Source organism: Leopardus geoffroyi, chromosome C3, assembly GCF_018350155.1.
Source record: "Leopardus geoffroyi isolate Oge1 chromosome C3, O.geoffroyi_Oge1_pat1.0, whole genome shotgun sequence".
Classification (NCBI taxonomy): Eukaryota; Metazoa; Chordata; class Mammalia; order Carnivora; family Felidae; genus Leopardus; species Leopardus geoffroyi.
This window is the reverse complement of record NC_059338.1, coordinates 46934888-46951704: the sequence shown is the minus strand read 5'-3', so window position 1 is coordinate 46951704 and position 16817 is coordinate 46934888. Positions and strand designations below refer to the sequence as shown.

General features: G+C 39.0%; 1 protein-coding gene across 5 annotated transcripts in view; it reads right to left on the bottom strand.

Annotated features, from left to right (window-relative positions):
- Positions 1 to 16817, bottom strand: part of HMCN1 (hemicentin 1) — a 483427-nt gene that overhangs the window by 190818 nt on the left and 275792 nt on the right. For all 5 annotated transcript variants that reach the window (XM_045452692.1, XM_045452695.1, XM_045452691.1 and 2 more), the window contains 5 exons: positions 11002 to 11280; positions 10211 to 10492; positions 9377 to 9485; positions 8217 to 8386; positions 6861 to 7015 (listed from right to left, as the gene is read on the bottom strand). In XM_045452692.1, coding sequence (XP_045308648.1) covers positions 6861 to 7015; positions 8217 to 8386; positions 9377 to 9485; positions 10211 to 10492; positions 11002 to 11280 — 995 coding nt within the window. The remainder of the gene's footprint in view (positions 1 to 6860; positions 7016 to 8216; positions 8387 to 9376; positions 9486 to 10210; positions 10493 to 11001; positions 11281 to 16817) is intronic.

Here is a 16817-nt window from a genome sequence, read left to right as displayed (position 1 = left end):
AGCTTTCTATTTCCTCCTGGTTGAGTTTTGGAAGAGTGTGGGTGTTCAGGAATTTGTCCATTTCTTCCAGGTTGTCCAATTTGTTGGCATATAATTTTTCGTAGTATTCCCTGATAATTGTTTGTATCTCTGAGGGATTGGTTGTAATAATTCCATTTTCATTCATGATTTTATCTATTTGGGTCATCTCCCTTTTCTTTTTGAGAAGCCTGGCTAGAGGTTTGTCAATTTTGTTTATTTTTTCAAAAAACCAACTCTTGGTTTCGTTGATCTGCTCTACAGTTTTTTTAGACTCTATGTTGTTTATTTCTGCTCTGATCTTTATTATTTCTCTTCTTCTGCTGGGTTTAGGCTGCCTTTGCTGTTCTGCTTCCATTTCCTTTAGGTGTGCTGTTAGATTTTGTATTTGGGATTTTTCTTGTTTCTTGAGATAGGCCTGGATTGCAATGTATTTTCCTCTCAGGACTGCCTTCGCTGCGTCCCAAAGCGTTTGGATTGTTGTATTTTCATTTTCGTTTGTTTCCATATATTTTTTTATTTCTTCTCTAATTGCCTGGTTGACCCACTCATTCGTTAGTAGGGTGCTCTTTAACCTCCATGCTTTTGGAGGTTTTCCAGACTTTTTTCTGTGGTTGATTTCAAGCTTCATAGCATTGTGGTCTGAAAGTATGCATGGTATAATTTCAATTCTGGTAAACTTATGGAGGGCTGTTTTGTGACCCAGTATATGATCTATCTTGGAGAATGTTCCATGTGCACTCGAGAAGAAAGTATATTCTGTTGCTTTGGGATGCAGAGTTCTAAATATATCTGTCAAGTCCATCTGATCCAATGTCTCATTCAGGGCCCTTGTTTCTTTACTGACCGTGTGTCTAGATGATCTATCCATTTCTGTAAGTGGGGTGTTAAAGTCCCCTGCAATTACCACATTCTTATCAATAAGGTTGCTTATGTTTATGAGTAGTTGTTTTATATATTTGGGAGCTCCGGTATTTGGCGCATAGACATTTATAATTGTTAGCTCTTCCTGATGGATAGACCCTGTAACTATTATATAATGTCCTTCTTCATCTCTTGTTACAGCCTTTAATTTAAAGTCTAGTTTGTCTGATATAAGTATGGCTACTCCAGCTTTCTTTTGGCTTCCAGTAGCATGATAAATAGTTCTCCATCCCCTCACTCTCAATCTAAAGGTGTCCTCAGGTCTAAAATGAGTCTCTTGTAGACAGCAAATAGATGGGTCTTGTTTTTTTATCCATTCTGATACCCTATGTCTTTTGGTTGGCGCATTTAATCCATTTACATTCAGTGTTATTATAGAAAGATATGGGTTTAGAGTCATTGTGATGTCTGTATGTTTTATGCTTGTAGTGATGTCTCTGGTATTTTGTCTCACAGGGTCCCCCTTAGGATCTCTTGTAGGGCTGGTTTAGTGGTGACAAATTCCTTCAGTTTTTGTTTGTTTGGGAAGACCTTTATCTCTCCTTCTATTCTAAATGACAGACTTGCTGGATAAAGGATTCTCGGCTGCATATTTTTTCTGTCTAGCGCACTGAAAATCTCGTGCCAATTCTTTCTGGCCTGCCAAGTTTCAAAAGAGAGATCAGTCACGAGTCTTATAGGTCTCCCTTTATATGTGAGGGCACGTTTACCCCTTGCTGCTTTCAGAATTTTCTCTTTATCCTTGTATTTTGCCAGTTTCACTATGATATGTCGTGCAGAAGATCGATTCAGGTTCCGTCTGAAGGGAGTTCTCTGTGCCTCTTGGATTTCAATGCCTTTTTCCTTCCCCAGTTCAGGGAAGTTCTCAGCTATTATTTCTTCAAGTACCCCTTCAGCACCTTTCCCTCTCTCTTCCTCCTCTGGGATACCAATTATGCGTATATTATTTCTTTTTAGTGCATCACTTAGTTCTCTAATTTTCCCCTCATACTCCTGGATTTTTTTATCTCTCTTTTTCTCAGCTTCCTCTTTTTCCATAACTTTATCTTCTAGTTCACCTATTCTCTCCTCTGCCTCTTCAATCCGAGCTGTGGTGGTCTCCATTTTGTTTTGCATTTCATTTAAAGCGTTTTTCAGCTCCTCATGACTGTTCCTTAGTCCCTTGATCTCTGTAGCAAGAGATTCTCTGCTGTCCTGTATACTGTTTTCAAGCCCGGCGATTAATTTTATGACTATTATTCTAAATTCACTTTCTGTTATATTATTTAAATCCTTTTTGATCAGCTCATTAGCTGTTGTTATTTCCTGGAGATTCTTCTGAGGGGAATTCTTCCGCTTGGTCATTTTGGATAGTCCCTGGCGTGGTGAGGACCTGCAGGGCACTTCCCCTGTGCTGTGGTGTATAACTGGAGTTGGTGGGCGGGGCCGCACTCCGACCTGATGTCTGCCCCCGGCCCACCGCTGGGGCCACAGTCCGACTGGTGTGTGCCTTCTCTTCCCCTCTCCTAGGGGCAGGATTCACTGTGGGGTGGCGTGGCCCGTTTGGGCTACTTGCACACTGCCAGGCTTGTGATGCTGGGGATCTGGCGTATTAGCTGGGGTGGGTAGGCAAGGTGCACAGGGGCAGGAGGGGCAGGCTTAGCTCGCTTCTCCTTAGGTGATCCACTTCAGGAGGGGCCCTGTGGCAGCGGGAGGGAGTCAGATCCGCTGCCGGTGGTTTGGCTCCGCAGAAGCACAGAGTTGGGTGTTTGCGCGGAGCGAGGAAGTTCCCTGGCAGGAACTGGTTCTCTTTGGGATTTTGGCTGGGGGATGGGCGGGGGAGATGGCGCTGGCGAGCGCCTTTGTTCCCCACCAAACTGAGCTCTGTCGTCCGGGGGCTCAGCAGCTCTCCCTCCCTTTGTCCTCCAGCCTTCCCGCTTTCTGAGCAGAGCTGTTAACTTATGACCTCCCAGACGCTAAGTCGCGCTTGCTGTCGGAACACAGTCCGTCAGGCCCCTCCGCTTTTGCCCGCCAGACTCCGGGGCTCTGCTTGGCCGGCGAGCCGCCCCTCCGCCCCGGCTCCCTCCCGCCAGTCCGTGGAGCGCGCACCGCCTCGCCGCCCTTCCTTGGGTAGTGTATTCTTGAGGGCAAGTTTTTTTTCCTTTCAGCACTTTGAATATATCACACCACTCCCTTCTAGCCTGCAAGGTTTCTGCTGAAAAATCATAGTCTTATAGGGGAAGGGGGGGGGGGAAGGCCCATTGTACCTAACAAATTGCTTTTTTCTTGCTATTTTTAAGGTTTTCTTTTTATCTTTAACTTTTTACATTTTAATTATAATGTCTCTTCATGTGGATCTCTTTCAATTCATCTTATTTAGAACTCTCTGTGCTTCCTGGCCCTGGATGTCTGTTTTCTTCCCCAGCTTAGAGAGGTTTTCATCCATTACTTGTTGAAATGTGCCCCCTTTCTCTCTCTTTTTCCCTTCTGAAGCCCATATAATGTGAATGCTATTCCATTCGATGTTGCCCCATAGTCCCTTTAGCTATCTTCATTTCTTAGAAATTCTTTTTTCTTTTTGCTTTTCTGTTTGGGTGAATCCCATTGCCCTGTCTTCCAGCTCACTGATTTGTCCCTCTGCTTCATCTAAGCAGCTGTTGAACCCCCCTAGTGTATTTTTCAGTTCAATTATTATTTTTCAGCTCCGTGACTTCTATTTGGTACTTTCTTATATTTCCTATGTTTTGTTGAAGTTCTCACTGTGTTCATCCGTTCTTCTCCTGAGTTCAGTAAGCATCTTTGTGACCATTACTTTGAACTCTTTATCAGGTAGATTACATACCTCCATTTCATTAAGATCTTTTTTTTTTTCCTGAGGTTTTGTTTTGTTCTTCCTTTTGAGACATACTCTTCCATTTCCTCATTTTGCTTGAGTCTCTGTGTTAATTTCTATGTATGAGGCAAAACAGCTATCTTCCCACTGTTAAAAGAGTGGCCTTGTCTAGATTAACCTCGTCATTCAACCTTGCCTTAGCTCTTGGTTGTCTCTCACACTTTGTGACTAAGTAGCCTGATTTACTCCTGATAGGTCTCAGTTGTTAAGAGTGTTTCAAGACCTGTCAGTGCTCCAGAGAGAGAGAGAGAGAGAGAGATCTTAGTCAGTACCTGGCTTCAGGCTGACTGGAAGCCAGATCCTCAGGCAGCAGCTTTTAAAGTATACAAATGGCACTGCAATTGTAATCCCTGCTGGCCTTAAGACCAGGGGATCTGGAGGTGTCCCCGGGTGACAAATTGCAAAATTTGGGGCTTCAGATGTGAGTATATGCTTCTTTCTGGGAGTGAGCTATATATAGCAAGGCCAAGGGAGGACACATAGGTGGTGTCTCCCTGCCTATGTTCCCTGGGAATGCCTTCAGAGTCTCTACATGGATGGCAAACCTGAAGCCCATCCCTCGGGTTGAAGCTCGAAGACCAGTGGTGGGCCTTTTTCACCAGCAGACTAGGAGTATATTCCAGTTTACTGTCTGTGCAATGCCTTGGGTGGGGTAGCCTGCCAAGAACTGTTTTTCTGGTTATTGTTACAGTCCCATAGGCCCTGGCACACAAGCTCCTCTGGCTACTAGGTCCAGGCATTCAAGGGGTATCTCCTGTGTGGACTGTGCTTGCCTGTCAACTTTAGTGAGGCAGTGGGAGAGAACTTGAGGTGGGGCATGCCTGCAGCTTTAGCAAGGCATGGAAAAAGTGCTGGGGGCAGAGCACACGCTCCACTGCAGCAAGGCAGTGGGAGATTGCTGTGTCTGTGCACATCTGCTTTTGCTAGCAAGGTAGAGGAAGAATGCAAAACTGGTGCCTTCCAGGACCTCTGTCCCTGGAGAAAGTCCCTACTGGTCCCTGCCCCTCTGGCAGATGCTTTAAAATTAGCAAATAAAGGGGCGCCTGGGGGGCTCAGTGGGTTAAGCATCTGACTCTTCATTTCCGCTCAGGTCATGATCCCATGGTTCACGAGACAGAGCCCTGCATCAGGCTATGCTCTGACAGCGTGGAGCCTGCTTGAGATTCTCTGTCTCTATCTCTCTATCTGCCCCTCCCCTTGCCTCAAAATAAAATAAATGTTTAAAAAGAAATTAGCAAATGAATATCCTTCACATAGAGTCTAGGTACTTTTTAAACTTTTACACTAGGTCCCAGGGCAAGTAAGTGTGCATGTGAGTCATGAGGTATCTCAGATCCCTACAGTCCTTGGGGTCTCTCGGATGTAAGGTCCAATGGTTTTCAAAGCCAGATGTTTTATGGCTCATCTCTCCAGTACAGGTCCCAAGGGCTTAAATGCCTGACATAGGGCAGGAGCCCCATGCTTCTCAGGGAGAAGCTCCAGACTTGTGAGATCCCTCCCTGTTGAGGGTCACCATGCCAGCGGTGTGGTTTTTGGCAAGACTGCACTTCTGCCTCTCCTGCCCATCTTGATGTTGCCCTTTTACCCTTTGTCATAGAAGAGCTGTTCAGCTAGTTTTCAGATCTTTTTCAGAGCAAGTGTTCCATACGTGGCAGTAGATTTGGTGTCTGTAGGAAGAGGTGAGTTCAGCATCTTCCTGTACTGCTGTCTTGGACCACCCTTGCCCACATATCTACTTTTAACTCCTTCAACTCATTATCTTATAGGGGTCTGGTAACTATTTAAAGTGAAGATTTGATTATGTCACTCCTCTCTTAAAACTCTTCAAAGATCTCTCATGGATTTAAGTACAAATAAAACCATTAATATTACTTAAATGCCTTCTCCCCACTCTTTGGTCTCCTCTCATACCACCTCATCTTGCTCTCCTCAGTCCCCTGGCTTGCTGTCAGGTCCTCAGGGGGTGTCATGCTCTCCTTTATTTTAAGTTGCTTGCCCATACACATCTTCTCTGAAACACCCTACTCAGTTCTCTTCCATTAAGTCACCCATTCAGTTCCTATGTATTCTTCAGATCTCTGCTCAAAGACTTTCTCTATGAATTACCCTCATGTCTAAAGCCTTTCCACAATATCAGTTCTCATACTTCTCCATATTTTCTCTTAAAATTACTCTTTATAGTTTCTAATTAAACTTTTATATATGTATGTTATAAACACCGATCTCCCAGAGAAACAGTTGCTTACTAGCAGTATGCTTTAAGGCTTCATAATGAATCTCTCACTAGCACAAATGTATACAATTAATTCCATAGGACTTGGAATAGGAATAATAAGTGAGCAGATACCCATCACTTGTATTCGGAAGAGAACTCAGCACATCGCTCATTACTGCAAACTCACTACAAGCAAAGTTCAAGCTCACATTAGTCAATTAACTTGATCCTAGGAGAAAAATCTATTAATTCAGATTTTTAAATGCACTGCTTAGATTATCTAAGTTTGAAATATATTTATTTATTTAAAAATATGTAATGAGGTAAAGTTTTATGCCAGAGATTATACTCAGAGTGAAGGATACAGAAATGAATTTATTCAGACAGCGTCTCTGTCCTCTGGAAGCTTATAAACTAAAGTATTTTTTTTCAAGACTTATTTCACTTAGGTTTATGTAAATATGATTTTACCTCAATCTTAGTATATGATAAACACATTGGGGATACTCTGAGTCAATATGGATGAACACTGTTCATTCATCCATGAAACATCATTTTTTCAATACTTAAAAGAAGCATGCATCAAAACAATAAAAATACCAACCAATAAGTTAAAATCAGTATTATGATTATTAGTCTTTAATTAATTTCATTCTTCAAATCAAAATATTAAGTTAAATTCTAAAAACTATAAGGAAAACACATACTGTTTTAGTAAATTTTCTATAGTCTGTCCAACAGGAAAATCTACAATTAGGAAAGAAGAATGTGATAGCTCTGAGAAGATCTAGGTAGGTTTCACATTTTGGGCTAAGCAATATTAATACTTACTTTGAGATTTCCCTGGGCAGTGTTCACAGGTTGACCATCTTTTAACCACGTAATAGATGGATTTGGAATGCCATTGGCAATGCACTGCAAAGTGATAGGCTTGTATTTCACTATGGCTCTCTCAGAAAGATCTGGGGATTTGATTGTTGGAGGTACTAGATTCAAGGAAGGAAAGGAAAGGAAAGGGAAGGAAAGGAAGAACAGGGGAAGGGAGGAAGTGAGGGAGGGAAGGATGGATGGAAGGAAGGACAGCGGGAGGGAGGGAGGGAACAAAAACCATAATCATTGGAGTCAAATACTTAAAAATCCGGATGTAAGAACCTGAAACTTTAAAATTTAGAAAAGGGGAAATTCCTATTTTAACAAACAATGAAATAATTTTATCTCGTGCATTTAATTTAGTCTTTAGTCTTCAGCAATTTTAGATGACCTATTTCTTAACTGTGGATTTCTATTCTTCAAAGAATAAGTAAAATATATTTATAGTAACTGTAATCGGCATGTATGTTTGGCTTACACCTTTGGTGTGTTTTCCCAATCTATTATGATCCTCCCTTTCTCTAGAACTACCTCATTAAATCAGGGTGGGTTTCCCGTACCTGTATTTATTACCGCAAGACTCTGACCCCAGTAAGACTATTGAATACAGAATGGTAACTTGATTTAAGCTGCCAGAATTGGAACTGAGACTGAGAAACAGAGTTAGCTATATTTCATCCCAGGATTGGAAAGGCAGTAAAAAAAGTCTGCATGGACAGAGGGAAAAATGTTGATGTTCATAGAAACCTCTACTGAGGGTTCCAAATGGCTCTCCAGTCTCCCATTGCAGTCTCTCCTTTCCCAACATCTGCAGACAAGTGAGACATATAATACCCTGGCAGAGGGTTGCCTCGTCATTACACTAATGGTTCTGATCCTTCTCTGCTAGTTCTGTGAATATTCTTACGTACCCTGGATCCTGCAGAATACCCTTACCTTCTATTTTGGAAATGACTTTATTCACACTCCCTCCTGTTTGGACTAAACTCTGGAGAGCGGACACAATCCCTTTACTTAGAACTTGCTGCCTGCCTATTCTATCTTATTTGGCCTCATTCCTCAGACCCTGGCATTCTATGCAGAATCACACTAACATTTGAATTCTGTATATTCATTTACACAGGTCTCTTGGTTAAGTCTCTGTGTTAGTAAAGTGCCTTCCAATCTGCCATACAACTTAACTCAAATTCACATACTTCATATTACTTTCCACAACTCAAGATTTATCCAGATTACTGAGCTACCATCTGAATTAAATAATGACCCAGTGCATAAGCTAATTTTAAATGTAATGCTCTGGTCTCTTCTTCAGCATACCATGAACAGTAACTTCAAATTCCTTCTTGTGGTCGCCAGCAATGTTTGTTGCCACGCAGCGATAAAGGCCTGTATCTGACACCTGAGCCTGGGCAATAACCAATTTGCGTCCATTTAGCAAAATCCTGAATCCATCCCTTTCATCAATTAGCTGGCCATCCTTTAGCCACCTATAGAAACAAGGCAAAAAGAAGTCTGGAGATATATTTTAAAACCTAAGTTCCTAGAGGTGTGTGTGTGTGTGTGTGTGTGTGTGTGTGTGTGTGTGTGTGTATCTCGGAGGAACTAGAACCATTTATATATTAAAATGTCTCTGTACATACATAGATATATAAATTCTCAACTGTATTTGCCGAATTCTCTATTTGCCCATTCTATAAAGTGAACTGTAATGGGGAAAAGAAAAAAGTAAAGCTGGCCTAACACAGAAGTTGGCATATTGTTGGAGCCCCAGTAGCTATGTGTTTTCTTCATTCTTCTATTAATGTTAAGGAAAAGAAAGAGGCAAATGCCCCTAAATATTATTCATTTCAGATGTTTAAATAATATTAACCAGCAAAGTGAATACATTCCTAAAGCATCTGTAAAATAAAAGACTGAAACCACATAGCATTATGTATTTTTTCATTTCTTATGAGTTATCACTTTCCATTTTACTTTATAATCATATGTGAACATATGTTATTCTCTTAGTTGACTAACTGCTCCTTTGCATATCTTGCACCTTGGAAACGAAAGGTTACGTATTCACAAATGCTTTGTGAATGAAGAAATAAGAAAAAAAATTGGTAAACACATATGCATGGTAACTTCCTCTATTTCCCTAATATGTCCAGTACATTGCTTTTTATTTAATCATTCATTAAACATTTCAGTTCCTCAGGAAGATCTGACAGATACTGCTTACTAGTCTCTCTATAAACTGAAAATGTAATTTCTCAGAGCATAAATGGAATTCGTCTAATTGAGCAGATTTAGGGGCTCTGTTATTATAAAACAAAAGCCGCCTTTGTATACAGAGTATGTCTACTAAAAGAGGAGCATAAGGAATATAATTTTATATGGCCGCCTTTTAATGACACAGGACTTCTTTCAAGATAGCTCTAAAACACGCAAATAAAGAAGTGGGAGGTATTTAGAAGACATACCAAAACCCTTACATGATAGTTGGTGTGGGAGAGCCTGTCACTTGACAATCTAGCTCCAGTAAGTTATTAACCATCACAATGAAGTAAGATGTGTCATCTCCTCCGTCTATAGCTGGTGGCACTAGAAAACAACAGAGATGTAGCATACAAAGAAATGTACACAAGAAAAAACATACTATCCTTTCAAACAGTACTAAGTTGCAGTTTAGAAGGTTGACAAGTATCATAGGGATTTGATACACCAAGGGGATTTGAAATATAAAATAAACTTTACCATACATACTTGCTAGGATCGAGGAATGTATTTTTGACATACTGTGGATTTTTCTCAATTAGTCTACCATGTAGGTGCTGCTGATGCCATCTGAATATAAAGCTAGTTCATAGTTTATTTTGCTTATTTCCATAATAATAAGAGAAATGAACCTCAAATATTGGGCCTCTGTTCAAAAGTCTTTAATTTATAAAAAAAAAAACAGAGACTAAAAAGGTTGCAAGATGACTTCCCAAAGCTGAGAGACAAAGTTTCCTGTTGTTGAGCATAGCGCTCATGACAGGGGACCACGTTATCACTCACTGCAATCAGATATTGTCATAGATGTAAAATGCATCAATGCACTTACAAATACAAAGTGTGCCTGTCAAAATCAGTGGAAGATTTACGTGGGTTCTTAGATCTTGGGTCTGGTGATAAATCCACCACTCAATAATGTGCAGGCCCAGAGTTGAACAGATAACTGAACCTTCTGTCATATCATTTTTTTGATTCCATGACCAAAAAACATTTAATAACATGGTCAGGTTTTGCTATGAATCTGGAATCCAGATTGTGGCATCCTTATTTACCTAAGACATCAACTTCGTATTTGATTTCCTTTTCTCCTGCCACACTGGTAGCCACACATACATACTGTCCCCGGTCGGCTTCTAGGGTACTCAAGATTTCTAGTTTCTTCCCACCAGCTTCTGTGCGGATGTTGTCACTGGTTTTCACAGGTACGCCATCTTTTAACCAGGTGAGAACTGGAGGAGGGTTGCCAGTAGCTTTACACTCTAGTGTCAGTGAGTGAGCAATAATCACTTGCTTACTCAGAGGCACAGCCAAGTCACCTTCAATCATTGGAGGAACTAGGTAGAAAAAAGTAACATTTCAGGCATCTTCGAAATCCCAGTTGAATACAGGAGATTTTGTTTTCATGTAGTTTGACCATAGAAACGATATACATGTCTGTCTCCTTCTAAGCTGTTAAGGAAAGAATTTCTTGGGTTGGCTGATCTGCAACTACTGTCAATATTGTGGGATACTCTGTACTACGTCTCGCTTACAAAGGGTAGATAGCAGCAGAGAATGTTCTTAGTCCTGAAAACAACTTTACCTCGTCCATAAAAACCAAATGGTCTAGATGCTCCATGTGCCATGGACAAATGGTTGGGCAAATGAATGGACCGCCTCTTGTTAACTGTATCTTTTTAAAATATTTTTTTCCAAGTCATGGGACAAATTCTTCCCATTTCTATCCATGCATATTGAAAATGACCAAACCCACCAGGACTTTATTAGTGAATGAATTCGATGTTGGCATATTTGAAAGCATAGACAGAAAGGCATATGATTACAGCACGTATTTTTTCCTTACCATAGACATCCACATGGAATGATTTTTCAGCAGTTCCAGCAACATTGGTGACATGACATGTGTATGTTGCTGAATCAGAAACCTGTGCTCGAGGGATATGAAGAAATCGTCCTTTATCAATATAAAGGGCTTGTGAGCTGGATATGACTGGCTGGCCGTCCTTATACCAAGTAATAGCAGGCATTGGAAGTCCCCGAGTTTCACATTCCAGTTTAATTATGCTGTTGATCAGTGCTGATATTTCTGTGGTGACATTCCCTCCTTTAATACTAGGTGGTACTACAAAGGATTGCAGAAAAGAAACAAGTCTTTTAGCTTTAGCTTTAGCATCTGTACCAGACTCTTAAATGCTGTAGGTGTTTAAAGAATGCATTTAAAGTAGATGTGAATTAAAGACAATTAGGAACTCAATGATTTATCTACTGATAGTCAACTGCCTGTCTTCTCAATCTTTATCACCTTCCTCTTGGGTTTTGATTTCAGTAAGAGCAGAAAGTCACAGGGTTCATTTCAGGGGTTCATTTAAGTCCAATAGATCGTTACATAACTAGTTTGACCATAGAAATGATATACATGTCTGTCTCCTTCATTACATAACTAAGAAAGTTATGTTGAACAAACAAAGGGAAACAAAATAAAACCCCACTTAAAGTGGATATGATACATTTGAAATGAGGCCAAGGGACCAGGAAATGTCACATCCTGTACAACTGTATGCCTTCTCCCTGCAAAATACTAAAGGCCTAAGTGCCTTCAGAACCAGTTACTGGGAAGAGCTGTGGAATCTTCCAACTTTTGCTTCTTACAGGTTTTTGTTTCGTTGTTGTTGCCTTTTTTTTTTTTTTTTTTTTTTTTAGCTGCCAAGAGTTCATTCACTCAACTATACTCATCTAACCAGCTACATGTACATCTTCCGTAATTTAGCAACCACATTCCTGGCCTCACACCACATGAGAACTCTGTGTGAGTTGGAAAAAAGACTCAAGTGGCTCAATCCTGCTACATCTTTTGACTCTGGTCATTCCAGGCTTGTGCTACAAACTGCAACAAGTTAAAAGAAATCAAATGGCATGTGCCTGAACTGGGAGTACCTTAATATTATTTTATGAAACTTTTATTTTAGAATAGGGTATATTCTAGAATGCTTTTCTTACAGTTGGACTAAGGTTATAGGTTTCAGGAGGAAGATCATGGAGGTAAAACACCCTCCTCATCAGATCATATCAAAGGCACAAATCATCAGCCTGACTTATCACTGATGATGTTAACCTTAATAATCTGGTTGTGGTAGCTTTTGCTAGGTTTCTCCTTTATAAAGTTACTCTCCTTTCCCCCTTTTTGGGGAAAGGGATCACTCTTTTCAGCCCATACATATGGGGTGGGGAGTTAGGTTCTATTTTCTTGAGAGGAGAACACCTACCTAATTTTTTTGGAGTTATCCTATATAATTTTGTTTCTCGTCCCCAATTTATTCACTTATTCAACAATTTATTTATATCAACATGAATTCATGGAAACTTATTTTATACCTTGGGTTATGATCTAAATACTACATGGTTTAATTTCTTGTTCAGATCAATCCAGTTTTGACCACTGGGAACCATTTCATTTGGCTCCTATGTTCCTTTGGCATATTCACGCCATGCTACTATTTTAGTACTTTTTTACCTTCTGGCTCTACTACACGCTGTAGGCTCATCTTGTATATTCCCTGCCCCAGCCCTAGAATTAACCATTTTTCTGAGAAGCCTTGGTTCCTTTAAGTGGAAAAAGATATTAGAAAACAAGAGCTGGATGTGAATAGAGTACCATAATATTTTCTGACAGCCGTTCGCAGAACTAGCTCACAGTGACAAACATTCATATACACATTTCTTTTTTGTCACACATAATTTAAGGAAATATCTACTACAGTGTGAAGTAAACCTGGTGGTAGGATAATTTTCCTATAAGGTAGTTTAATATACAGCTCAAAGAAGCCAACAATGGTTCATAGGTGAGGCATGGAGATGCTAAGCTAAGAATACATTTTTACATTTTTAAATGGTTGGGAAAAAAATCAAAATAATACTAACATTACTTTGTGACATGTAAAAATTATATGAAATTCAAACTTCAGTGTCCGTAAATAAAGTTTTATTGGTATATAGTCCCACTGATTTGTTTACATATTGTCTGTGGTTACTTTCTCCCTCTAATAACTGAGTCAGGTAGTTGCAAAAAAATAGCAAGTATGGTGTTCTCATTGTTTCTCACTCCTGCTGAGCTTACCATCAATTTAAGTGACACAGTTATAAATCAACAGCATTTCAAATTGCCATGCATATCACCATGGCATGATATTTTATTTTATTTTTATTCTCAGTGCATACTTCTCATGTCAAACAAGAAAGAGAAAAGTAGATTTTAAAACACCTTTTTAAAGCACAACACAGTGAGGATTATTTTGTTATAAATGAATGGCAAAGCATCATTTATTTTGTAATAATACTATTGCTGTTTTGAAAGATTACAATACACACCAACACACTAGACTCATCATGTTATCTCCAATTCAAAGGAAAACAACAGTTGGATAAATCATAAAATGTAAAATGGACTGACTCATAATAACAGAATTTCTTCTCAAAAATAAAAAGTCAAAATGAGGCTACAACCAAAAAAGATTTTTTTTCTGAGTGGTTCATATGTTAGCCAAGCAAGAAAAGCCATTTACCAACAGTGATTTAATTAAAATCAGGGATGATCACAGTCAGTAGTCACAGAAATGTGTCCACAGAAATCTTAAATCTTTGTTTGAGATTATTAGCCTTTGCATGACAATAATTGCTGGAAGACATGAGACCACTGGGAGCAACGTTGATAGTTAATTCTTTTTTAAAGGCAACTTTTCTGAACAGTATTCTTGGCTCTTGGCAAACTAACAGATGTTACTGATACTGCTTTTGGTTTGAGGAGTCAATGCCAAGTCTGAAGAAACTAAAGAATTAGTCTCTAAGAATAGTCTGCATGGAACAACTACAGACAAAAAATATTTTCAAAGAAATCTTAAAAAAAAAAAAAACAAAAAAACCCAACACTAACTCGTTACAACCTGAAGTGGAATCTGCTAAGATATGGTACAACTGATGGTAGCAGGAAAAGGCTTAGACAAATTTATAAAGCTTATTAAAATATAAGGTTTTAAAAGTCTATATTCCTTGTGTTACTTACCAGCAGGCACTCTGTGTAAAATACTCATATGTTCTGGAACCAGAAGTGTCAATGGTATATTTTATTTGCTCTTATGGACTTAAACATCATCAGTTCCATGAATTTTTTGTTATAAGTAGAAGCTGAATATAAAGACTTGTCTACCATTGAGCAGTTCAGCGCCTTAATGGTGCTAAACTTATATTTTAATTTTTTGAGCTCAGTGCTGAGACTACTTTTTCTGAATGAAACAACTGTCCTAGAACACTATGACTGAATACTGTTGAATGATTTTGGAAATTGGTTTTTGCTACAAATTTGCTAATGTTTCTTAATGAATTCAACCTAAAATTACCAGATCAAAACAGCACTTAAGTGCAAAACTTATACTATGGTAGTCATTCTGTCTGAATCACAATTATGTCAAGCGACATTTATACATTTCCCATGCCGTCAAACAAAACTGAGATCTCCACTGCCCTACAGATTTGCCCTGGATATATTTTCTGAGCTCAAATTTCAATTTCAGCAATGTCTCTTAGACCTTGATAAAAATACAAAGGAAATTTCCATGTTCAAAGTTCATTTATCTCTGAGAATGAACCTTTAATTATTCAGTCTGCGATACGGCATGCTAGAAGTCAATTATCAAAAGAATATAAGAGAATTCTATAAATGCTTTCCAAACAATGAGTATGGTCATTTAAAATAATATGTTTGTGAACTGATGTCAGTATTTGACAGTATCTGTCTACATGAAAAAACATTTTCCAAGAGGAAATACATAAAATCTCATTATAGAACAACATTGACACTAACATGAACATTTGCAATCAATTTTAGTGAGAGGGATCACTAATTTTGACCTCCACTTAAAATATTACCCCTTCCCTCCAAAGAATTCCATTAATCCAATCTGTAGACTTGTATGACAAAAAATTTTATAATTTTAAAAATTATTCAAAAAAAGAATTTTATCAATAGATAATTAGTAGAAATTTATTTCTATCTTGATATGTAAAGACCTACATAGTATCTTTGACTTTGTCTCATGGTCTGCAAAACCTAAAATATTTACTATCTTGCCCTTTATAAAAAAGGTTTGCCAAGTCTTGCTATAGATAATTAATGAATACAAATTCAAGCCACCATTTTGAAACCTTAAGGAAGACCATTTTATTCAGATTTAAAGTTTCAATTTTGCTTTGAGACTACTTATGTCATATGTTAATCTGTAAACATATATCAAACTTTTGGTTCAAAGTGCCTAAATCAGCTGGCTAGCCTAATTAGTTGGATGACACATTAATGAAAGCAAGGACATATGTTCAAATAAGTCCCTACCCACCATGAATGTTTTACAAAGGAATATCATTTGTACTGGAAAATATCTGCATTTTTGAAGTTGAGAAAAATTACTCAAAGAACATTTCTAATTGACGTCAGAACAACACACCATCTACTGCTTACATTTGCCAAATAAACGTCACTTCCTATTTCAATTTAATTCATATATACTTTTCTGGGACCTTATTTCTGTTTGACAAAGGTTGTTACAGATAAAGGTAATAAACACACTGCACATTAAAATGCACTGCACATATACGTTCAAAGACTTACACACACTTTGGGGAAGCACTTAGACTTCTTAAACTCAAACATGGACCTCAAGTTAAAAATCTTTGCCTCGGGGTGCCTGGGTGGCGCAGTCGGTTGAGCGTCCGACTTCAGCCAGGTCATGATCTCGCGGTCCGTGAGTTCGAGCCCCGCGTCAGGCTCTGGGCTGATGGCTCGGAGCCTGGAGCCTGTTTCGATTCTGTGTCTCCCTCTCTCTCTGCCCCTCCCCCATTCATGCTCTGTCTCTCTCTGTCCCAAAAATAAATAAACGTTGAAAAAAAAAATTAAAAAAAAAAATCTTTGCCTCAGAATTAATAGCTATGAATTTACACAATCTCCCCCTGGGACATTAAAACCTCTTTTATTTCCTTCCTTTTTTCACATCTTTCCCCTCCCTCTCCACCCCCCCCCCCCCCCCCCCCCCAGCTCCATCTTTTATTTTTCACTCTTATTCTGCCTCTATTTCTTTCCTTATTTGGGCACAATGTGCATTTCTGCCTTTCAAGTGCATCAGCTGTTTTGTCCTCATGTTGATATGTAAATAAGGAAAACAAATGAATCAAATGTCATACAAAACACATTCTCAATCTGAAATCTACATAAATTTTCCTGACAGCCCAACTATGGCATCTGTTTCATTCATTCTTAGGAATAAAAAGCATTTTCATAAGTGAAATAAAATAAGCTTAAGGTTACCCACTTGGAGGTGCAGCCAAGCATACTAGAAAGGAGATGCATTATTTCCTGAGTTATAATAATCAAAACTTCACAATGTCATAATACCTTTCATCTCAGACAATCCTAGAAATTTTAATCATTATAGTTCCCTCTCTTCTGGGTGCCTGAAGGCATTATATAGACTGCACAAGACGATCTGAAATAAAAGAACCCAAGTCCTTGGGAAATAGGTGTCTTACAGAATCACCAAAATGTATGCATCATAGACACTGGCAACGATACAACAATGTAGAGAAGACCACTCAAAAGCTTAGGGGAAATTTTGCACC